General features: G+C 47.8%; 1 protein-coding gene across 1 annotated transcript; it reads left to right on the top strand.

The window, feature by feature from the left end:
- The first annotated feature begins 6332 nt into the window (after nt 1–6332).
- NKX2-6 (NK2 homeobox 6) lies at nt 6333–11086 on the top strand. Its single transcript, XM_054497380.2, has 2 exons — nt 6333–6606; nt 9747–11086. Exons 1-2 carry the CDS (start codon nt 6333–6335, stop codon nt 10376–10378), a joined length of 906 nt encoding a protein of 301 aa, XP_054353355.2. The 3' UTR covers nt 10379–11086.
- The last annotated feature ends 14289 nt before the right edge of the window (nt 11087–25375 follow it).

The following is a 25375-nucleotide window of genomic DNA, read 5'->3' as shown; positions in this document are numbered from 1 at the left end:
GATTTGAATGACGAAAGTATCATTATAAATGAAAATGTTATCCATCAAGTGAATGAAATTAGGCACATTAATGCCAGTCCGGCAGACAAAGGTAAGCTGGTGACATTCTACAATAAAAGTTAATGTGTCTTCTCCTGACTGGACTGGATACTCCTGGAGGGTCCTGAAGTGTGTACTATTTATCTTTGTGTCTGAGTGCCTTGTATATGGGGTGACCATATGTACAGTTGTGGTTAGTTTGTATTTGGCACACCATCTAGTTAGTGTTAAAGGACACTTTCCACTTTCCCAGTGTTAAAGGACACTGGCCTTTCCCAGTTAGGCCAGGTGCAGCAGCTTACTCCTGTAATCCCAATGCTTTGGGAGGCCAAGGTGGGAGGATCATTTGAGGCTGGGAGTTCCAGACCAGCCTAGGCAACATAGTGAGACTCTGTCTCTAAAAAAAAGGTATCCCAGTTTGTGTGACAGATTCTATGATTACCTTTTCCATGTAATAGGCACTCTCAGAAAATATCTTCTGAATTGAATGGAATAATTTGGAACATAATGAAGTAATAGTTTGCTAAAATGTTTTAAATGTTGAATATGTTTTTCTACGGAGTGAGTGTACTAACACGTACTGAGCAAAAAAAGTAGGAAGAAACATAAAAGGCAATTACTAAATAAATGCATTGATAGATGTGGCCTCAAATAAGTTTCTTAACCTTCCTTTCTCTTAGTTTCCTCATTTATAAACTAGAAATCATAACTATTTTACACATCTCACTGAGATATTTTGAGAACCAGTGAGATGAGATGTAAATATACATTTTTTAAAAAAGGAAACCATACAGGAAATAATCTAGATCTGTTTGCCAAATCGTTCCCCATTATTTTTCAACTCTTCATTTCTACTCTAGAGGGAACTGATGCGGGAGCAGGGCCACAGAAGTGCAGAGCGATGGCCCCAGGATTGGTAGTGACAAAACCTGGATTGTAATTTTCCTCTGCTATGTGATAGCCATGTGATCTTGGACAACATGTAATCTCTGTATTCTTTATCTGTAAAATAAAGATGACTAAGCTAAAGCCATCATTTAAAAGAAAAAATGAGAAAATTCACTGAGTCATTTTGAGGGTTTACTTTAAAATTATCATTATGCACTCTGAAATATAAGGTTATAAAGCCCTATGCTAACAGTCATGAGTAGTAGGAGATTCTCACCATCTCCTACTGTATACTGCAGGCATGGAATAGCTTATTTTGAGCAAAGGAGATATAGGTAGAAAGTACACAGGCATTGTTATTGCAGCTATTGTTCTAAAGCGGTGGCCATGCACAGGTAGCAACCAGAGGCATGATATCAATTCAAAAAAAAACACACACACACACACAATAAATGTCATGGCTTTACAATAAGAAAGAGTATCCATATTAAGCTACCTTGTCATGTAAGAAAGAAGGATAAATAAGAAAATACACATATACCTGTTCATTTGTTGTTGTTGTTTTAAAGCACAGAAAGGACAAACTAATGAGATTTGAAGTGTGTACCAACTAGGAAAGAAAGGGGAGTGGGAACAGGAATACAGGGATAAAGGTGTACTGTCACTTCTTTAAATATATCTTTTTACATAATTTTGATTTTTGAGAACCATGTTAATTTTTCAAATACTCAAAAATATAAATACATTATTACAGTATTAAAAAGTGGATCCCAGCAAAAGGGACCATGGCAAAGTGGAAATTGCCACCACTGATGATCCCCAGACACCCTTTGGGCCAGTCCCCAGAGTATCCTAGGAACTATCCCCAATCAAGCAGGACAGATACCTGTCCCCAGTAAATATTTGTTAAAGATCTACTACGTGCCTTGGGGACACAGCTGTGACAACAGACCCAGAGACCAAGTCTAGTCTAGTCTAAGGGGGATCCTGCACTTGGGTTAAAGAGGATTGATTTCACCTCGGCCCACAGGGCCCACTAAGCTGCGAGGTAACGAGGAATTGCCTGTTGAGTATGGTACTTGCTAGAGGGAATCCCTTCGTTTTAGGAGAGTGAAAGAAACAGGAAATAATGACTTTTGTTAACCACGGAGAAGAGGTTCAGGGCCGGGCGCGGTGGCTCACGCCTGTAATCCCAGCACTTTGGGAGGCTGAGGCGGCAGATTACGAGGTCAGGAGTTTGAGACTAGCCTGGCCAACATGGTGAAACCCCGTCTCTACTAAAAATACGAAAATTAGCCAGGCGTGGTGGTGGACACCTGTAATCTCAGCTACTCGGGAGGCTGAGGCAGGAGAATTGCTTGAAACCGAAAAGGCGGAGGTTGCAGTGAGCCAAGATCGTGCCACTGCACTCCAGCCTGGGCAAAAGAGCGAAACTCCTTCTCAAAAAAAAAAAAAAAATCAATAAATAGTGTACAAATTCCGTCTGATTGTGAAAGGTAACACAACGCATGGGAATCATTTAAAAGTCTGTCTTCTATGCAAGAATGCAAGTAGGATAAGAGGGCTGAGACCTCTCATTTTCTCAGTATTCCCAGAGCTTGGGCAGAGCTGGCCCATGGTAAGCGCTTAAAACACTCTGTGGACCTGAATGAAGCAAAGCGGATCAATCACACCCCTAGCACGGCCGTCTCCATCTCACCTAAGAACAGAGGTGATCACGATGTCTCCATTCCTGAGTAAGGGACACACACACACACACACACACGCACACACACACACACCTCCCCGCACCACGCTGTGGGGGCTGCACGGAGTCCTGCCTAAGAGTCTCTGGACTCTCTGGCTTTTCTGCTCTCGCCGCCCCTCCTAGTTTCCTCCCCGGCTTTCCTGGGCGCCAGCGCTTAGGCAGGTGGCCCGTCGCTCGCGCCTCTGTTGCACTGCGAGGCAGCCGCTAATGCGCCTCCAATTGAACCGGAATGGGCGAGACTCGAGGTACCGGTTCCACTCTCAGCGGGCGGGCAGCTTTCAATGCTTCTGGCGCTGAAGGAGGAGGAAGGAGGGACTCCAGTCCCCTCCGAGAGGTGACCGAGAGAGGGCGAGACCCAAGCGAGCGAAGAAGCTGAAACCAGAACGCAGGACACTGCAAATTCCCGCCGCGTGGCGCGGTGCTGCAGAAGGACAGCCTTGCTCCCTGCAGGGGTTGGGCGAGCGCGACAGGGACCCCTATCCCCAGGTCTGCGCCGGGAGCGCGCATCCTGAGCCGAAACGACCCTTTCCGTAACAAGGACTCGCTACGCTGGGGAGCCTGCTCTTGGGAAGGGGAGGGTAAATGCTCCGCAGACCCGGACTCCGGTCGAATGGAGATGTTTCCATCCCTCGAGAGGGGTTAGAAAGCATTTTCACGTACAAAAATCTCATTTCATCCTCCCAGCAAGCCAGGAAGGGCAAGGCTGGGACCTAGGGCTACGATTTGAACTCAAGGCTTCTGACGCCAAGTCCCCCACAAGGTGTCCTTTCTCAAGGCTGGAGACCTAGGGCTACGATTTGAACTCAAGGCTTCCGACGCCAAGTCCCCTACAAGGTGTCCTTTCTTCTACGACTTAGGTAGAGCGCGACTGTCTGCCACGAAAGTCTATCACTTGTCTATCACCAAGTGATAAGGCGCTGGAAGGTTTCTGGCGTTAGGTTTCTACCCCGAGTCGCCCTACTTCCCCCCTCCAGCACTTGGAAGACGAGAACCCAGCGAGTCGTCAGTATCCCCTGGAAGGACGAGGCGGAGCTCCTACCGCGTAAATATTCTAAGTTCAGGGTCTCTTGTGGGTGCCCGGTGATGATTGTAAACACCCGTAGACCAGGCACTCGCCTGCACCTCCGGGAAAAAAATACGATAATACTGTTTTTCTAGGAAGCCCTGGAATGGCGTGTCTTACGAGCATTAAAATATTTGACTCATTGATGTTTCTTCTACATATGTATCCTGGGAAAATAATAGAAAATATTGACAAGGATGAAAATCAAAGGCACAAAATAAAGTCTTATTTACAGTGATGGAAAAAAAGATATTATCTAAAAATACAAACACAGTCTACTACGGTCTATCCATAACATGAAATAGTAGATTCCTATTTTAAATTATACTTGTTTAAAAAATTCTAAAGATGAACTGGGCATGCTTATGATGTAAATTTAAACATATACAAACATATATACCCTATGAGCTCACAGATACAGAAATAAAGAGGAGGTCCACTAAAATGTTGTCTCTGGGTGGGTATTTTCTTTTAACTTTTCTTCACTTTTTCCAAGGTGCGCATGATAACTTTTATCAGGAAAAAAAAATCCAAATAAATGTATGGGTCATCAGAAGATTTTGAGATCTCTAAGAGCAAAGGATGTATATTTCAAAAATAAAGAAAGACAGGGTAAATTGTCTTGGTTTAGAGGCCTGTCCGGTCTTGCCATTTGGTAAACTATCTGGGCCACCTCTCTGATCTGGACTCCTCGCTGAACAAAAAAAAAAAAAAAAGAAGAAGAAGCTGGAAACATTTGGGTATAGATTTGATGTGAAGATTAAATGTTACCATGTATAAGAAGTCATTACTTTGTACCTGAATGATCAAATGTGCTGAAATTTTGCATAAATCTTTGTGTGCAATTTTGCATCCATTAGCCTGGGGAGATGAGTTGGGTTTATCTGAATTTCAGGAGATAATCATATTCAAACAGCTGTTGTAACACCGAATTCACGTAAGTAGGTTTAAGAAGCATTTGAGGCCAGCGCGGTGGCTCACACCTGCAATCCCAGCACTTTGGGAGGCCGAGGTGGGCACATTGCTTGAGCCCAGGAGTTCAAGACCAGCCTAAGCAACATGGCGAAACCCCGGCTCTACAATAAATAAATAAATAAATAAATAAATAAATAAATAAATAAATAGCCAGGCTTAGTGGCTGCATCTGTGGTCCCAGCTACTCAGGAGGCTGAGGTGGGAGGGTCACTGAGTCCGGGTCGAGGCTGCAGCGAGCCATGATCCGGCCACTGCATTCCAGCCTGGGAGACAGAGAGAGACACTGTATCCAAAAAAAAAAAAAAAGGAAGAAAGAGAAAGAAAGAAAGGAGGGAGGGAGGGAGGGAAAGGAAGGAAAGAAAAACAAAAAGAAACATTTGATCTGAGATCCCCAAAAGAACTCTAATGAGATCCCATTGTGATTAAAACACAATTTTTAAACCCGCTTCGCTTCAGTGCTGGAACTGCTGACACCAAATCACGTTTCCCTGATCCAGGAGTAGTAACAGCAGGGGCTGGATCTGTTGGCGCTATCTCCATGTTGGTAACGTTTGTGCCACACTGCGCCATTTACTCGGTGCCCGCCGTAACCGAGGGCCTTTTCTGGAGATCTAATGCGAGTCAAATCTTCCCAGCCCTTCGGCGGGCGCCGCATTTATACGCGCACACGAGCTGGCACGCTCCAGGCAATCCGCTTTAAGGAGGATAAAGGAGAGGAAGAAAAGGAATGTGGGGACGCCAAGGGCGACGGGAGCCCACTCCCCGCCCCCCGCCTCTGACCACTTTGCCCGGGCCGCAGCGATTGCCTTCCCGTCTCCCCCACCATTCGCGGAGCCCTTTAAGAGGTCGAGGGCTCCCCACATGTAGCCCCCACACCCATTCCTCGGTCCTGGGGCTGAGACGCTGCTCCTAGGAAGCGGCGGGTCGGGACTCCGCAGACCTGGATTCGGTTCAAAGAGAGAGGTTTCCATCTCAATATAGGCCCTGGCGGGTCAAGACTCACTTCGACTCTGAGGTCCGGCCTCTGCGCACGTAAGATCCCAGCGCACACCTCAAATCCCGCGGGTCCCAGCTGTCTCTGTCTTAGCTTTCCTCCGCCATAAGAATGCAGAGTTGAGCTAAGACCAGGCTGGATGGACCGGATCGGGTTGCACAGCAAGGACTCCACCTCCAATCCCCGCATGTCCACTAGGAGGGTACCCGTGGACCCTAGGTTGACCTCAGAAGCTCCCGCTAGTACCGTATTGACGGAGATCCAAGCCGCGGGCAGCACTGTCTCTCCACGTTTTCTTTGCTTTGAGAACCGTCAATACGAACCAAACCTCCCAGGAAGGCGACTGGGGACTGGAGAGGATTAGACGGGCGCGGGAAGAAAGCGCTGGGGGAGGAAGGTGCAGGGCTAGCACGTGGTTTCTGCGAGAACCAATGGGGGGCTACGGTCTCATCACCCGGCCCTGGACCTGGGCCCACCGGCATGGCCCAGAGGAAGGCGCTGTCTGGGACGCTGGGAGTCTGTCCCAGAGCTTGGGTCTGTCTGCGGGGCCTACAGCGACAAGACGGGAAGCTCAGGGTGCCGCTCCTCACCGGGACCTCCTCGGCCCCGCCCCATCCGCCTTCGGGATGCTGCTAAGCCCAGTCACCTCCACCCCCTTCTTGGTCAAGGACATACTGAGACTGGAGCGCGAGCGGAGCTGCCCCGCGGCTTCACCAAATCCGAGGGTGCGGAAGAGCCCGGAAAACTTTCAGTACCTGAGAATGGACCCAGAGCCGCGAGGGTCAGAGGTTCACAACGCTGGTGGCGGCGACGGTGACAGAAAGCTGGACGGTTCGGAGCCTCCTGGGGGTCCCTGTGAGGCAGTCTTGGAGATGGACGCGGAACGGATGGGGGAGCCACGTGAGTAAGCGCTCAAGTCTTGCCTCCTACGGGGTGAATGTGAGGGGGGAGGGCGTGATCCATGGGTGCATGGGGAAAAGACGCCTCCTATCTCCTGGGTTCGAGACTGTCTCTCCATTTTCTCTCACTTGAGGAGTCCACAAAAGGCCTCTCGAATCCCATTCCCACCCTCTCCGGACACCCAGTGTGCTTCACACACCCCTAACGAAATTAAGGCCCTGAATCTTAAGGATTCACTTTTCCCAAATCCGCTCCTCTGATTCCCACAAACGCATCGCTCCCACTAGCAGCCACAGTGCCCAGAACCTCCACCTTCTCATCTCCACAGCGAAACCCTCCGCAGTGTCTCAGCCGTGCCAGTCACCACCGCCCTTCCCTACCATCACCTGGTGTCTCTCCACCCCCAAACCATTTGCAAAAGCGTGTGGCCATCAAAGCAGTGGAACCCTCGTGGCTCTGAGGTCACTCCTAACAGGGCCCTTTCTTGCTGGCCTGGTCGGGGGCCCCCCATTCCTCCTCATGGATTTTTCTTCTGGAAGACGGAAGGTGGGGACCGGGTGGCGATTGAGTCTCCCGAAGTGGAAGGCCCCGTTGGCGCAGGATTCTCCGCGTCAGGGAGAATGTTAAAGGCTGCCAGGGTTTTCTCTGCCCAGGGACACGGTTCTGGCCGAGTCCTGTCGCCTGAATCCGAAGGCGCATCCGTTCGCGCCGGGCTGCGAGGCCCACGCACCTGTGTCCAGCCCGCTGGAAGGGAAGGGGCTGGCGGGGAGTTGTGTTGCGTCGATCCGGAGGCTTCGGCTGGAGAAGTCCGACATTCCAAGGGATGAAAACGCCACTTTTTCTCTCCAAACCTTAGCACCTCGCTCGGCATTCTCAACGCAGGGGCCCAGAGTAGCGCCGGGCAAGGCAGGCCTCCTCTGCCAGACTGTGCCATGGCGCCTCCATTCAAGGTGCAAACGAACGAAATAAATCAAGGGGCTAGATCGGAGTTATTTACCGGCTTGCAGGCCGGCTACTCACTAACTCCAGAAGCCTAAGAACATTATCTGCTCTGTCCGCGAAGAAGCTGGTAGGTTTTCTGCAGCGGATTCTAAACTCCCTCGGCGCCGCTCAGCCAACTCGGCGATCACTTCGGCTCTGCTGACAAAGGATCACGTTCCTTCGACCACCACAGTCGCCTCGCAGCCCATGGTATTCGCGGCGCCTTCCTTCTCCCGCTGGAAACCAAATCCTGGGAGCGTCTCTTCTGCGGCAGCAATGGACGCGGCCGAGGAGGGACCCGAGGCCGGCTCCAGGAACTGAGCCCAAGGTCGGGGTAGCGATCCGGACAAGGAAGGCACCTTCGGTGGGCTTCATGCCCTCCTCCATCGCAGCCAACCACCTTGCCCTCAAGAACTCCAGGATTGTGAACAGGAGGGCGCAGGGTGCTGGCGCGCCCTGCGGTGCTGTGCAGCCCCAGGGCCTGCATGATCTGTGACTTTCAAATGGGGTCCTCCTTGCTCTGCAGCCTGGCTGAAGGTCAGTTGTTACCTTTCGATGTACAAAGAAAACAAACCCTCCTCAGGATTTTTCCTCTTTACAAGGGGAGATGGCCTCAGTTTATCTGGGCACAGGCGTCTCTGAAGGAAGTTGTTCTCTCCTCAAACTTTAAATACCAAACAGCTCCATCCCCCCCAGGAGATTGTGCCAGTGCCTTGGGTATTAGGAGTCTGGTTCCAATCGCACTGGCTCATTTAGAGTCCTGTCCCGTCTTGCCATGAACTTGCACCCCCTCCATGCTCCTGGTTTTCTCCTGGCGTGAGATCCCATGAAAACTCAGCATTTCCCTTCGATCCACCCTTGGGGTAAAACGGGGCTTAAGCCCAGACAGGAGAGAAGTGAGAAGGGAGGAAAACGCTGCATCTTGGTGGGCACAGTCTCAGCTGTAGGGGTCACTCTGGGTGAAAGGAAGACTTCAGGGTGAAGCCCACAACACCTGCTTGCCAGAAAGACCCCAAAGGAGGGAGAGGCTACTTTTTAAGAAGCCAAATGTGGACCTCAACTTTATGCATCTCTCAAAGAGAACCTCAGTTTCTGAGCCAAAAGTCAGGAGCCAATAAATATTTTGTTTTCATCATATATTGTTAATTTGGATTACAAAGCATCACATCCAAGAAAGCAGGGATGCTTCCCTGGTGTTGGTGGAGTGTGCACAAAAGTGTGGTGAACGTAGGAGACACTCAATGTTCCCGCTCCTGGACTTAGAGCCGAGTTCCCTGCAGTGCGCTTGGGGCTGCGAAGGAAAATGAGGCAGACAGGAGCCTCCTGAGAGCCTGTCACCGAGTTTGCGCCTTCTTGACACCCGGGCTTCTCTCTGTTTTTCCTTCCTTTCCTCCTCCCTCTCCTCCTCCTCCCTCTCCTTCTCCTTCTCTCTCTACTTCCAAGGAGGGTCCAAAGTCCAATCTGATAGACACCTCCACTTACACTTGTTCCTCACAGCGAAGGTTTACCATGAACACACATTCTTTTTTTTTTTTTTTTTTTTTTTTTGAGACGGAGTCACGCTCTGTCACTCAGGCTGGAGTGCAGTGGCGCGATCTCGGCTCACTGCAAGCTCCGCCTCCCGGGTTCACGCCATTCTTCCGCCTCAGCCTCCCGAGTAGCTGGGACTACAGGAGCCCGCCACCACGCCGGCTAATGTTTTGTATTTTTAGTAGAGACGGGGTTTCACCGTGTTAGCCAGGATGGTCTCGATCTCCTGACCTCGTGATCCGCCCTTCTCGGCCTCCCAAAGTGCTGGGATTACAAGCGTGAGCCACTGCGCCCGGCCCATGCACACACATTCTAAGAAGCAAATGGAGCTGCCTTAATTCTATCTAGAGTCTACCTTTTGGAAAAGGACGCACACAACGGGGACCATAAGGTGTCAAAATTTATGTTCCAGCAGTAACATATAAAAGTGACAGAGCTTGGAGGGAAAAAAACATTGAGACAGTCCTGGGACAGGGTACGTCCTGGGACAGGGCTCGTGGGCAGTAGGAGGGAGAAGGGGGCTGCGCAGAGTGAAGGCTGCCAGGGAGAGGAAAGTCTTGAAAACTAAGTAGAAACTGCTCAGGTGAGCCTGAGGCTGGGCGCTGATGTGTCCCTTCCTGTGCTTTTAGAGCCCGGCCTGAGCGCGGCCTCGCCCCTCCGCGGCGGGACCAGGGTGCCAGAGCGCGGCGTTGGCAACAGCGGCGACAGCGTGCGGGGTGGCCGCTCGGAGCAGCCTAAGGCGCGGCAACGACGGAAGCCGCGCGTGCTCTTTTCGCAGGCTCAGGTGCTGGCCCTGGAGCGGCGGTTCAAGCAGCAGCGGTACCTGTCAGCGCCCGAGCGCGAGCACCTGGCCAGCGCGCTGCAGCTCACGTCCACGCAGGTCAAGATCTGGTTCCAGAACCGACGCTACAAATGCAAGAGACAGCGCCAGGACAAGTCGCTGGAACTGGCCGGCCACCCTCTAACGCCGCGCCGAGTGGCGGTGCCCGTCCTGGTGCGCGATGGCAAGCCCTGCCTGGGCCCCGGGCCCGGCGCATCTGCCTTCCCCAGCCCCTATGGTGCCGCAGTGTCGCCCTATTCTTGCTACGGAGGCTACACCGGAGCACCCTACGGCGCAGGCTACGGCAGCTGCTACGCGGGCGCGCTCTCGGGTCCTGCGCCACACACACCACTGGCCAGCGCGGGCTTCGGACACGGTGGCCAGAATGCCACCCCGCAGGGCCATCTGGCAGCCACGCTGCAGGGTGTCAGGGCCTGGTGAGGCTCCTCGGCTTGACTCTGCCCACCAGGGCCAGATGCTCGTTCCCCTCCCCTCCGCCCGCAGGTCGCGACAAGAAGGAGGGGACGCGGCGCTGGAAGGAAGCGGCTACCCAACGGCGCTTCTTTCCGGAGCGATCTCTGAAACTGCGATCTGCACCACAGTCACCCAGTTAAAGACCCCGCCTGGGACGTTCTTCCCCCAAAAGGCGACCCCTCCACCGGTCACCCACCAAGCAACACGGGGACTGAAGAACGCCAAGGCTGGCTGGCAGTTTGGGGTGTGGGAGCAGTACTAAGGCGCGTGACTTTTGGGGCTTCAACCCCAGAGGCCCGAGAGGCTCTTGTATCTGTACGCAGCAGCCCCGGGGCATCGGGGGAGAATGGAGATGGTGATCTAGCGGGCCTACCATCCTCCAATTAATGACAGCTGTTGGGGAAGAAAGACAAGAGGACGGGAGGGCGGGAAGGGGTCTGAAGAGCTGGGAACTTGAAGATCCGGGAAGTTCACGAAGAGGAACCTGCTTTGAGCCTCTTCCTTTGGGATTTAAACATCCCCACAAGGCCGCGCCCCTGGGGACTCCGTTAATCCAGAGGAGTGCTCTTTTCTGGCCACGACTGCTCTCCTGGAAGTAGGCTCTACATTCCGGTCCCTTTCCCTGTGGTGCATTTTATCTCTTTGTACAGCACAGCACCTCCAATAAATATACTAAATAGGAGTGCATGTGGTTGCGTGTGTGGAGGCCGTTAGAACATATATTCGCCATTACCTTGAAACAATTTCGAATTAAAGTAAAAATGAAGCCCAGATGTGCTAGGAGAACAAAACCAATTCAGTCTTGGAGGTAGGTTTCCTAATTTCTTCCCTAACTCTCCTCTCGCCCTCTTTGTAGGTTTTCTTTGGAGCATCAGCAGTTTCTAAGTTTTGAGCCAGGAAAAGATCAAGTGCCCCAAAGTCCTAAAAAGATGGGTAGAAAGCCTGACCTTTAGGCTTTCTAAAATTGTGACATTTTGACATCTTCACCCCTAACGTATCTGAGGTCATGCAAATTCAAGAATGAAAACAAACTCATTTTACTCATAGGGACATGGGATCAAATAGAAAATGTGTGTTTGCCAAGACAGATATTATAGAAAATTTAGTAGGAAAATATGGCTTTTTTTTCTCCCCTTGGATTGCATTTTTAGATAATAAAAATTCTAATTGTTCATCCCGCAGGACTACTGACTTCTTGAACGTTAAATTCTTGTATTTGATAAATTCCCATGTTTAATTCAAATGTACTACCCCTGAATTTTCTCATTTCGAATATGGCCTGGTTGTTTTACTAAAGTGAGAAGAAAACTGCTTGAGGGTATGTAAACTATACCTGACCGTTGATAGCTTTCATCCCTTAGAGTGTATTTGTTTAAGCTTAAAAAAAAAAAGTAGTGGTTAATTTTTTTACTATCATTTTCTTACATTTTCTCTCCTTTGGGTTTTTTGCCACTTCTCTCTTTAATTTCTTTTTTTCCGTTTATTTATTTATTTATTGGGCTGGGGTATTTATTTATTGAGCCTGCTCTATTGCCCAGGCTGGAGTGTAATGGCATGGTACAATCCTAGCTCACTGTAGCTTACACCTCCCAAGCTTGAACCATCTTCCCACCTCAGCCTTTCAAGCAGCTGAGACTATAGGTGCATGCCACCACACCCAGCTACTTTTTTAAATTTTGTATATAGAGAGGGTCTCCCTGTGATGCCCAGACTGGCTCAAGTGATCCTCCTGCCTCAGCTTCTCCAAGTGTTGGGATTACAGATGTGAGTCACCTAGCTGAGCCCAGCCCTCATTTCTCCATGCTCACTGCCAATAAAAGTGTGTTCAGAAACACTTCACAGTATCTTCCAATTATAGTGTTGTGCCCCTGGGATTGAAAAGTGGATATCCCTATTTTAAATTTGGGAATATCGGTGAGTCAACTTGGTCAACAAAACTGAGAAAAAAGGTGAAGATTACAATGAAAATCTCCACCATGAGAGAATTGTCATAGAGTGCCACCACTCTTCTTTCACTTGGGAGGCCATTCCTTACAAGAGGAGAGGTCTCACCCTTGGACACCAGCCTTAGACCAATGACAGGTGAGCTGCAGTCCAACGCTGCCACTGAGTTATACATAATCTGCCCAGCCCGCAATGGTTAAGTGAGATTTATTAAACTTTTCTATTATCAGATTCTAAAATGCTGTATGTTAATTTGTTTAAAATCCTCCGGGTAAGGTCCCTACCCCAGAAATATAGGTCACTGTAGTATGGATTGAGAAGTACTTGGCACAGAGTAGGAAATTAATAAATGTTATTTCCTTCATCCTCTCACCCTCTTCTAACATAGAATAGTAGCAGAAGAAGCAGGTACTAGATATGTGATGTTTTGAATAACCTTGTCTCCAGAGTTAGGGCGAGTGAAAGACTCTCATGTCTTCTCTACACCTTTGTGACCACAGGGAGAAGTACAGGAAAATCAGGGATGGTTGGGTCAAGGCTCACAGTGAAGGGGGAAAGAAAGGGGCTCAGTTTAATCATCAGGAACTCAAGCATTGCTGAACATTCCTGGTAGGGACACAAGAAAAAAATAAGATTTGGCTGCCACCCTTAAGGAATGTATTTTCTAATTGGGAAAGCAAAGACCAACATGAGGAAGGTGTCTAAAAATACAAGGTGGTATATGCTGCATGTCAAATAGGACAGACATTAAGCTCACTCTAGAGAGAAAGAAAATGTGGCCCAAGCTGGGGTGCTTAGAGAAGGCTATATGGAGGATGGGGGTTAATCCTGGTGATTAGCAGGGGAATGACACTGTTTACTGGGAAAGGTTCCAGGAAAGTTCTAGGACTTTGGAATGGAGAAAAGAAATGGGTATATGCCAAAGCCAGAGCTATATTTTATAGTAGTTTGAGATACAATTCAAGTGAGCTTCTGGGACTTTGTAAACTGCACTCGGTTGGCTGAAGGGGTTTGGGAGGTGGGAAGGGGTGTCAGTTACATGCACACCCAAGATCCTTTAGATATTCCATTTGCCTGCCACATTTTTTGTTATGCTCCCTAGATTGCTGAGGCATCTATAACTGGCTGGCAAAAAGAAAAAAAAAAACTATAACAAAAACCTTGTCCATGTGCAATACACATGGCTTTTCCTTCAGACCACAGCAAGGAAGTTTGAGATTCACATGACAGCAAAGATTTCATTCCTAAAGGAAAGGAGAGTGAAGGAAAAATTCTCTTCCCCCATCTCCCCACTCTCTGCCTGTCAAGATCACTTTAAAACGCATCACTCTCCCAGCTCATCAAGCCCACCCCCAGCTGCCTGTCTTCCGTCTCCGTAATCTCTCCTCTGCACTGAAAGCTGCCCCTTTTTGTGTGTCTCTTACCGACAACTGCTTATCCTCTGCAGAGCTTTTACCAGGGAGCCGCTCTGTAAGCAATCAGCCTCTTATCTCCATCGTTCACTCCGGTCACCTCTTAATGTTCACAAGTTCCCCAAATGGGAAGTAATTGACCTCTAAGCAAAACAAAAAAGCTCTCAGAGAAATAGCAGAGGTTCCTTTCCTGACTGTCCCAGGGCTAGGGGTCTCACCTAGGCCAGGTGGATAAGTCAATAAAGTTGCAGACTTCCTGGCTCCCTGTCTTTCCCTTCCCATCCCAGCCCCACTCCAAGCCAGCTCCATCCTGATACCATCTGCAAGTCAGATGGAGTCTAATTCTAGATCACAGACTTGCCGGATTCCTGGTATTTATTTTTCATAACGTTGTCATTATTATGATTAACGAAATCATTATTATGGTTTGAGGAAGGCATATTTAAATCTTTTAAAATTCCATTTGAAAAGTGTTTACAACCCTCAATGTTTCTGCCAGCTCTTTATTATTTTATTGGCTCACCAACTGGCCCTTTTTCTTTTTCACAAAACGAGGGAATTCTCAGGCTTCAAAGCTGTGCTCCTCCCTTCCCTTCCCTTCCCCTAATGAAGAGTCCAGAGACATAGAGAAGGTAGAGGAACCTGACTTTGGAGTCCTTTCATTCTAGTCCCAGTTTCACTAAGAACATGCTCTGTGACCTTGAGTAAGCCTCCTAACCTCTCTGGACTTCATTCTCTGCACCTATACAATTGAGGAGATGGATCTCTGAGGCTACTATTCTAATTTGGGGTGGCTCCCTATTGATTTCAGATGCCTTTAATTTTTTAAAATTATGAGATACATCACAGACCCAGAAGACTACATAAAACATATGTACAGTTTAAAGAATGCCTGTAAAGTGAGCACAGATGGAAGTCCCACTCAAAGCAAGAAACATGGGATGCCAGCTCCCCAGCAGCCTTTCTTCCCACACCCCTCCTAGAATGCCAACCCTTTCCGCCTCCTCCTCTCAAAGGAGGTACCAGCTACTGTGACTTCTCTTTAATAGTAATAAATAATAAACAGGCTTCTCTTTATGGATTTACCAGTCTTCTCTTTTTGTATTTACCCATATGGACACATCTCTTAACAAATATGGTTTAATTTTGGTGGATTTTGAATGTTCTATAGGTAGAATCATACTACATATATCTTTTTCCTTTTTCCTTTTTTTTTTATTTGACACAGGATCTCACTCTGGTTGGAGTACAGTGGTGTAATCATAGCTCACTGCAGCCTTGAACTCCTGGGCTCAAGAAATCTTCCTGCTTCAGTCTCCCAGGTACCTGGGACTACAGGCACACACCACTGCACCTGACTAATTTTTGAAAAATTAAATATTTTTTTAGAGACAGAGACTGGCTATATCGCCCAGGCTGATCTTGAACTCCTGGCATCAAGCGATCCTCCTGCCTCAGCCTCCCAAAGTGCTGGGATTACAGGCAGGAGTGACTGCACCCAGCTGTGTATGTATTCTTTCATGACTTGCTTCTTTTATTTAATTTGGTGTTTGTGAGATTTGTTCATGCTGTTGTGTACAGCTTCTGTTAGCTCATTTTCATTGCTACTCTGTGTTCCATTAAATGCCTATACCTCAATGTATGTATTTATTGAAAATGTAGGGAGTTTCCAACTGCAGATAGTAACAGATTTCTGTTAGTGGTACCCTGTCTCACAGGTACAGCTGGATTCCATAGCTGGAATATGTCCTGGGCTGTCGTGCACTTTTGTGACTTGCTGGCAAGCATCCATCCTCTGATAGATTTATATTTTATATAACAAATAGTAGCCTTGCACTGGCATATCCTTTGAACTACGGTATGATTTTATTCTGTACTTACCATCCATACAAGGCAGAATATATTACTACTCCCATCCAGAGTCAGAGTCTAAGGGTCAGAAAGGTGACAGCAACACTGTGAGTTAGTGATGGAACTGGAAATAGACCCTGGGCTCCCTGTCCTTTCACCCCGGGTTCCTTCCACTGAATACTCCACAAGGCATTCTTGTCTTCATACAAATCACAGGACTATTGAGTGACACTTTCTTTCTGTGCTGAGTGAAAAATGCATGAGAGGTTGGAGGCCTTTGGAAAGCATGAAGAAGGAAGAGCTATAAAGCAAGATGCCAGAAAGGGTGGGAAGGGAAGGGAGAGATACAACTGCATCTTCCGATGCCTGTGGGTAAACAACGTGCGAAGACCCTGGCTTCTGCATTCCCTTTGCCTAGTTCAGTCCACATTTTCCTCTGTGCCTTGAAGCCCTGGGGACACTGATTCAAGCTTTTAAATGGCCAGCTCTTCAGAGTGGGGAGCATTCCCCTGACTGTTTCTCCTCCTCAGTTCCACCTCCCCCCACAGTGGGGAGAGGGCTTCCTAGGAAGTCGATCTGCCTCCCTCCCTGACCCTCTGTTTAGACTGTCTAGCAACCCCCACACAATCCAAAAGAAAGATGTGGTCTTAGTGACATAGTCCAGATTCCACTGTAAGAAAAGCAAAGATATGCCCAGCAGCCCTGAGCACAAACCTCAGAGTGCTTTGGACTCTGTCCCTGTGGAACTGTCCTTGTAAGCTGGTCTCAGTTAAGCCTGCCTCCTTCCCATTCATGCGACAGTGACTCCTGCTTACTCCCATCACCAGTCCAGTTTAAATGCCTGAAATTTGAGGGCATAGGATTGAAATCCTAAGTGAGGACTTTAGTGGTCCAAAGGGGATCTTTTCCTTGCACAGCTCCCCTATCCAGGCCATCGCAGAGCCCTCTGGTGCCTCACCTAGACATTCCTGGTAGAGAGCCTGTCTTAATGCCCCAGTTGGGTCAGGTGCCTCCGGCATGAGATCCTAGAGTACCCCGGATGTCTCCACGACAATTCAGTGACTCTCCATATTCATTGTCCTTTTTAAACAATCAGTTGTTTGTTCTTTTTAGGCAATCAATCTGCCCTATGTATTTCCAACTTGCCCTGTGCCCAACATAGAGGAGGGGCCCCATACCATTTGTTGATTGATCAAATGAGTGAATGGCTGCTGGTTGGCTTTTTTGCATGACCTCACAAAGTCTTCACTAAACATTCAGGCTCTGAGCTGGCTCCTGAGCAGTCAGATCCTCTGGAAGAAATCCCTTCTCTGTGCGGAAAAGGACCCAGCTCTTGGCAGGGATTGTCTGATCCCTGATAACAGGGACCCTAAGAATTTCTGTCAGCCAGGATTTATGGCTATGGAGAAAAAGGAAGTTCTTTGTTTGCTTCTTCCAACCATTCTCCTGTAGATCAACTTAACTTTAATTAGCAAGTATAACAAATAAAGCACTGTGGGTGAATATAAGACCAGTATCGTTAAAAAATATTTACAAGAGAACTATTACTTAGGGCCAAGTACTCTTCTATGCACTGAGAAGGAGCATAGAGAGCAAGAGAGACCCATGGATGCAAAGAACGTTTAGTGCTATTCTCAAGAAGATTATAAACTGGCAGGTGAAACGTCACCTCTACAGCTAATTATACCACATGGAAAACTAGAAGAGGTGCATTATAAACATCACATGGGAGCACATGGAAGGGAATTATTTATTCTGACTGTGGTCAATCATTCATTCGATTAATTGAATATCTGCATTACGATTCCTGTCCAAAAGATGCTTATGATGAGAGACAACCTGGCTGTCATTCAATGTCCATTTTCCCTCTTTCCTCTTTAGTAATTGAACCCCAGGGTTTTAGTTAAGCACACAGTCTCCCAGCTAAGGATTATATTTCCCTGACTCTGCAGTGAGGGGTAGCCAAATAATTAAGTTCTAGCCAAAAGGATGTAAGCAGATGTGAGGGGGGCACTCTCCAAGACACAGCCTCCACTTTCCTTCTCTTCCTGCTGCTGGCTGGAATACAGATGAAATGGTGAGAGCTGTAGCAGCTATCTTAGATTATAACAGAGCAATAAGATAGAAGAAGGCTAGGTCCCCAGGTTACTCTCTCCCACCTGGCCGTGTGCAGTTTCTCCTAACTGGCATCCCTGGATGCCAAGCCATTCCTTTTTCTCTCCAAGCCACTCCTCATGCTTCTACAGGATTTTTTAAAAGTTATGTTTCTTGATGAAAAGACTTTCAAATGTAGTCTGCATTCTTCAACCAGACACACAAGTTTCAATAATCTTTCTCTTCCCTACATTTCCAGTCTCATTCCCTGCCAAATTGTTCTGCATGCTTTCTGCTTGCAGTCAGCAAACCTCTGGCTCTCCAAAACACATAAGGCATGTCTTCTTCTTTTGGTCTTTCATGCACAGTTCAATGCCACCCCTAAGGAAGTCCTCTGAGTTGCCCAGTCAAGGACTCTGGTCAGGGTGCTCCAAGCTGTCACAGCTCATGGTTTGTTCCCTGTCGCAGCACATAGTTCACCCTTGGATTGTAGTTGGCTGTTTCCCTAATTGCTCTCCAGTAAAACCATAAGCCACTTAATTGAAGAAATCAGTTTTAGCCAATTTTCTTTATGTATATACATTTTTATTGAAGTATAGCATATGTAGAGAGAATTGTATAAATAATAAATGTACAGCCAGGTAAAATTTAATAAAGTGAACTTCCCACATAATCAGCACCCAGATCATGAAACAGAACATTGATAATCCTCCCCCACAGAAACTCTCTTGTACTCTTTTTAGGTCAGCACCACCCAAAGGAAACTACTATCTTGACTTTTAACATCATAGATTAATTTTGCCTGTTTTTGAAGAAGGCAAAAGTAAACATAAGTTGAATCATATGGTTTATACTCTTTTTGTCTGGTTTCCTCTGCTTAACATGATGTGTGTGAGTTTCATCCATGTTGTTGCAGGTGGCTACAGTTCATTCACTCTTATTGCTGTTTGGTTTTCATTGTATGATTATACCACAATGGATGTATCTATTCCACGATGGATGGGCATTTGGGCTGTTTCCAATTTGGAGCTATTCTTATTAGTGCTGCTATGAACACTTTTTTTTTTTTTTTTTTTTTTTGAGGCAGAGTTTCACTCTTATTGCCCAGGCTGGAGCGCAATAGCACCATCTCGGCTCACCGCAACCTCCACCTCCTGGGTTCAAGCGATTCTGCTGCCTCAGCCTCCCGAGTAGCTGGGATTACAGGCATGCACCACCACCCCCGGCTATTTTTTTATTTTTAGTGGATACGGGGCTTCTCCATGTTGGTCAGGCCAGTCTCAAACTCCCGACCTCAGGTGATCTGCCCACCTTGGCCTCCCAAAGTGCTGGGATTGCAGGCGTGAGCCACGGCACCTGGCCAAATATTCTTGTGCGTGTCTTCTGGTGAACATATGAGGATATTTCTGATGGGTATATACTAGGTGTGGAAATTCTGAGTCATGGGATAGGCATATGGCCAGATTTAGTAGATCTATTTATCCAGAGGAGTTGTGTTAATTTATATTCCCACTAGGAGTGCCTGAAAGCTCTGGCTGCTCCACATTCTCACCACCCCTAGTTAGCTGTCTATTCACTGCTCCCTTCTTCCACTTCCTTGCCCAGAACAAGGCAATACAGACAGTGAGAGTATCATGAATGTTTGTATAATGGTATATAGTTGAGTTGAACCATTGGAGGAGCAGAGGGAGGTAAAAATAATGAATGTTCAAACCCATACCGAGTGCTGAGTTCTTGACATGCTTCATAGTATTTAATCACCATAATCACTCTCTACATTCTAAAATCCAGTGAAGCCCAATAAACTCCCAAATTAAGAAACTAAAGACCAGAAGGATTAGGGAACTTATGCAGAATCACCATCACTAAAGGTAGAGGTAGAAGCTGAGCCTCCAAAGTCCACTTGTTTTCCATTATATTCTGTTGCCTTCTGGCACTTACTACAATTTGCTGCTCCTATTCTTTAACTACTTAAACATACAGCTATATTTGCTAATGATTCAGCACCCAGCATCTGCCTTCTGATTGTGGTGTTTTTTTGATCCTGCTATTTTCATCCCAGCCTCAGAGGGAGTGACTCGGAGGGAAAGTGTCTGGCCAAAAAAGCACCTTCAGATGTTTCAGAAGGCTAAGATCTCAGCGATGCCCATGGGGATCTGATCTCTATCCAGGGGTGTCTGCATTCAGAATCTATAAACGACTCATTACATATGAATGTTGCATATAACTTCAAGAACATCTGTGCTAGAGGTAACACCTGTGGAGCCATTGCTTGCAGAACTTAAACTGCCCACCAGGGGACACCATTGCCTCCAGTTTCCCACTGTGGGAAAGAGGAAATTCCCCCAAACTCCTTGGGACTCCACTCCAAGCCTTTGTACTTGACTTTGAGCAATGATTCAGGTTTCTTTTCTCAGGTCAAGCCCTTTACCTTCCTATTTGGATGTTGACAGTTGGGGATGAACTGGAGACATTGAATCAATAGATTAAGGGCTCCAGGGATAGCTGCTGTTAGCAATGGTTTTTCAGTGTGGCAAATATTAATGATAACATTGGTGATGCTGGTGGCTATGAGATCAGTGGGATGCTTTACAATGCATTAATGTCCTCATCTCACTGCAACCTCTGCTTCCCAGACTCAAGCAACCCTCCCACTTCAGCCTCCCCGCCACACACATCCCCCTTCCCCCAGTAGCTGGGACCACAGGCATGCAGCACCACGCCTGGCTAATTTTTTTGTATTTTTGGTAGAGATGAGGTCTCACCATGTTGCCCAGGCTTAACTGCTGGCTTTGAAGGTAGAATATGTGAATGAGATTTTTTTTAAGTCCTTTACATTTCCATTGCCACGTCATAGAAGTAAAACACTGGAAAGGGGCTTTGACTGTGCCTGTGACATTGGGTTTCTTTTTTTTTAAGTACATGAGATAAATCAAGAATAGCAATTACCTCCACTTTTTTAATTGTTTAAAACATGTTAGCGTAAAAAAAAAATCCTATTTTTTAGGAGATCGAATTAAAACTGACCTACACATTGAGAGACATAGGTCAAAGTTCTGACTTGGTCACTGACATGTAATTTTTGGTGAGTCATTTAGATTATCTGAACCTCAGTTTCTCCACTACTACAATGATACCTAAGGCCTTTATCACGCAATTCTGTGGATGTTTAAGTGGGAATGCTGCAATGTCTCCTGTTCCTGGACATTCTCCTCTCTCTGCCATTCCCTGCTTCCATGCCTTCCAGCTTGTTCCCTATCTCCTTCTTTCCTCCCCCAGCCCCTCGAGAGGGGAAGGGAGCCTGGATAAATATATGAATGGATGAAAGGCTCTGTCCATGCCCAAAGCATTTCAGGCATCAGGGCGCTGCTGCAGGGTGGTCTCGGGCATCTGTCCTTCCTTCCCCACATGCCTGAGGTGGCCATTTCCCTTATGAGCTGTGAAAACATCAGGAGGGTCTTGCCTGCCTCCCTTCCTGGGAGCAACAGGGATGGGACTTGCCTCAGGCCAAATAGGAACTCCTGGCTGAGCAAATTCCTCCCCACCCAGTGGTCCACCATTGTGCTGTTTCAAATAATTTTCTGGAAAGTGTCCATCAGAGGAGCCGCAGTCAGAAGTCCAGGGAAAAAGCTGTTTGTTTTGTGAGGCAGCCTCTCCGTCCCGCAGGTCCTGTCCAGTCTCAAAGATCAGTAGAATCCTCTGGAGAGCCAAGCAGAAGCCTAGCCTACAGCCCCTCACCACAGGGATCTGCACCCACCCTGTGCCTGGAAATGGGCTCCATCACCTTCTCAGATGATCATCCACCTGGGAAGGAGTCATGTTGGGGCGCCACGAGGCTACAATAACCTGCTTCACTTTATGGTGGGCACTGTGCGGCAGGGAGTGGCAGAGGGAAGGTCTCAAATTGCTCAGGCAGGCAGCACAGGGTGGGAAGGTCAGAGCCTCCTCCCTTAGAAAAACAACACCCGATGTATCTCCCAGGCGAGGGTCTTCGTTAAGCTATTGAACAGGCTCGGAAGGACCAAGGCCACCCAGTGAGAGGGCAGGGAAACTTCTGCCGACTCAGCCCTGCAGCCTGGGGCTCTCCAGAAGCCGGCAGCCATGGAGGGGTGAGGAAAGGTGACCAGCGCGCTGTTAGCAAAATACTCTTGGATTCCTATTGCCCAGTAAATCCCCCCTGGTGGCTCCCTTGGGCCATAGCATTGATGAGGGCTGTAATGAGGTTGAGCTATTATCTGCTGCAAACGTTTCCCAAACCTTCATTCCTGGGTCTTACAGAAAGGCCTGCAGGGAGAGCTTGCACACACAGCTACAGAGTGGCAAGGTCAGATATTTTTAAAGGGTTCTGGGATGCAAGGGAAGAGGACTTTTGGCAGGTATAAGATAGGAAGCATGAATGGGTATGAGCATGAGATAAAGAGCACAGAAACACATGAGGTCTGGAGTCCCCAAGAGGAACGATGGAGACCATTGGATGAACCTATAGTGGCCTCTGCCTCCTCCTCATAAAGCCCCCTCCCTCCCTGGCTGAGCCGCTCAGAGCCCTCGGCTCTCACTACTCAAGAGAGAGAGGGTTCACTGGACCAGTAGCACAGGCATCACTTGAGAGTTTTTCAGAAGCACAGTCTTAGGGCCCTCCCAGATCTACCGAAGCAGAATCTACTTTTTTTTTTTTTTTTTTTTGGCTGGAGTGCAGAGACGTGATTGCACTGCAACCTCTGCCTCCCAGGCTCGAGCGATCCTATCCTCTCAGCCTCCTGAGTAGTTGAGACTACAGGCACATGCCACCATGCCCAGCTAATTTTTTGTGTTTTTTGTAGAGATGGAGTATCGCCATGTTGCCCAAGCTGATCTCAAGCGATCCACCTGCCTCAGCCTCCTCAAGTGCTGAGATTACAGGTGTGAGACATCACGACTGGCCTCAGAATCTACATTTTAACAAGATCTTCAATGTGTGTAAGCGCTGCCCCAGCAGTTGGTCTCTTTACCCTCCCCTCTTGTGCCAGGTCTCTCATAACCTGCAGCTCTGCCCTCTGCCAACCACCAGCTGGAAAATAAAGGTCAGACTAATTCGTGCCACTGTGTAAATGGTGGAGGATCACTTAGTGTGCCGCCAAACTCACATCACATTTTCATATTAACACATGACAATAATCTTAACCAAATGCCACAGGGAAAAATGTAGGGCCCGGAGCAAGACCAGTGGGGAGGGGCTGCCAGGGAACCACTTAGGAAAGGAAGTGGCCTGAGGGCAGTGTCATTTGCCTCTGTTTCCATTCTTCAATGACCTTGCCTATTGGGTTCCCTTGGGAAAAGAAAAAGAGAAGCAAGCCAGGAAATAGGGTCAACTAAGCTAGGAATTTTGGAGAAGCCGTGGAGGACCGCTGCAACCCTCGGGAAATCGTCCACAGTCCCGCCTGCCTTCCTTATTCTATGAAACTGATGCATACTTTCTCTTTTCCCAGTGTCAACCCAAACAATGAAACCCAGGCTGTCAAAGAGCCTGATCTGTTCTCAAAGCCATTTCCAAATAGCCAGGTCAACAGGTGTTTATGGAACACCTGCTATGTGCCCAGTGCATGGGGTCGCGGGGAAGGCACAGGCTTTGAAGCCAGGACAACCTGGGTTAACAGTGAGAACCTGGGCATGTTACCTTCATGTCTGAGCTTCCTTCTCTGCACAAAACAGTCCCCAGTGGGTTGTAGTGCTTATCGAATGTCTACGGTGAGCCTAGAGTGAGCACTCAACAGGTGTCAGTCTTCTCTCCCCTGTCCTGGTGTGGGACAGGAAGAGGAGAAGCTGAAACACAACCCTGGGCCTCAATAAGGTTTACAAGAAAACTGGTGCTATGGTTTGAATGTGTCCCCTCCAAGGTTCAAGTGTTGAAATTTCATAGCCAAGGTGATGGTATTAAGAGATGGGGCTTTAAGAGGTGATTAGGTCATGAGGGCTCCTCCCTCATGAATGGGATTAAGGCTCTTATGAAAGTGGCTTTACAAAGGGTTCAGCCTCTTGCCATGTGAGGACACAGTGTTCCTCCCCTCTGGAGGCTTCAACATAATGCACCACCTTGGAAGCAGACAGCAGCTCTCACCAGACAACCGAACCTGCTGGCACCTTCATCTTGGACTTCACAGCCTCCAGAACTGTGAGAAAATAAATGTCTGCTCTTGATCAATTACCTAGTCTATGGTATTTTGTTATAGCAGCACAAACAGACTGAGACAACTGGTGAGCATCAAAAGATTAAATACTCTAAAGCAATGTAAGATTATGTGCCCAAATGAGCCACAGAGCCATCAATGAAGGCTGGAGAGGGCTACAAAGTCTTTTGGGTGGAAATTGAACCAGTGAATATAAACAAGAGACAGGAAATGTACATGCAGCTTGCAAAAAGGCCTAGGACTGATAGAACTGAGCATAACACGAGCGGGAATAGTGACAAACCAGTCGGGAGAGGCAGGGGAGAATGTCAGTAAGGAAGGGGAGGGAAGACAGGGAAGCTGAGGATTGTGACTAACTATCCAATCCTAAATCTGTGTAGCTGTCTGCTCGCCTAACCCATTCCTTTTCATTAAAACCACCATAAAGTCCCCTCTGTGTCCCAACTGACCCTGATGTTTCCCTGAGTGGCCCTGCAGTCTGTGCCCCTGCTTCTAGGGTATGTGAGTACAAAACCTTCTTCCAGGCTGGGTGCGGTGGCTCATGCCTGTAATCTCAGCACTTAGGGAGGCCAAGGCAGGCAGATTATTTGAGGTCAGGAGTTGGAGACGAGCCTGGCCAGCATGGGGTACTAAAAATACAAAAAAAAAATTAGCTAGGTGGGGTGGCGTGTGCCTGTAATCTCAGCTACTCAGGAGGCTGAGGCAGGAGAATCGCTTGAACCTGGGAGGTGAAGGTTGCAGTGAGCTGAGATTGCTCCATTGCACTCCAGACTTGGCAACAAGAGTAAAGCTCTGTCTCAAAATAAATCAATAAATAAATAACACCTTAATCCTTCATCACAGTCACTTCTGGGTCTGTGTGTCTTACCATACCTGATTAAAACAAACCCCAGATACATTTTCAAACACACATATAGGGGCCAATTCTATGGGCTCTGGTTGTACTTCCTACCCTGGAGGGTAGCAGTGGAGGCAGGTGGGGTGGGTGGAAGGATGGAGGGTGATGCAGTGGAGACATCCACGGGCCTAGAGGTTTAGGGACTCAACTTTGTTATAGTTCTTGTCATCTCTGTAAACTTAAGGCTCGTTCCTAGAAAAGCAAGACATTTTCTTAGATAATCCTGAGGTCCCTCCTAGCTCTTAGGTGGTTTCTAAAACATGTAATGGAGCAATGTAAAAATGTTTACGTGTAATATGAATTTGGGAGGAAAAAGGGATACAAAATTATATTTATCTTACCATTGAAGATAGCCAAAGACTGGAAGAAAATACACACACACACACACACACACACACACACACACACAGTTTTAATGAGGGGATGGGATCATGGGTCTAAAGAGATATTTATAACTTAAAAGGAAAAAAGGATCCAAAGTTCACATCTGCAGTCAAGGTCGAGCTGGTAGGGCCTCCTTCATCACTGCTGCTCTTTTACTAGTGCCCCTATATTAGTTTCTTAGTGCTGCTGTGGCAAATTACCATAAAGTTAGTGGCTT

Source organism: Pongo pygmaeus, chromosome 7 (genome assembly GCF_028885625.2).
Source record: "Pongo pygmaeus isolate AG05252 chromosome 7, NHGRI_mPonPyg2-v2.0_pri, whole genome shotgun sequence".
In the NCBI taxonomy this organism is placed as follows: Eukaryota; Metazoa; Chordata; class Mammalia; order Primates; family Hominidae; genus Pongo; species Pongo pygmaeus.
This window is presented reverse-complemented; position numbering and strand designations above follow the sequence as displayed.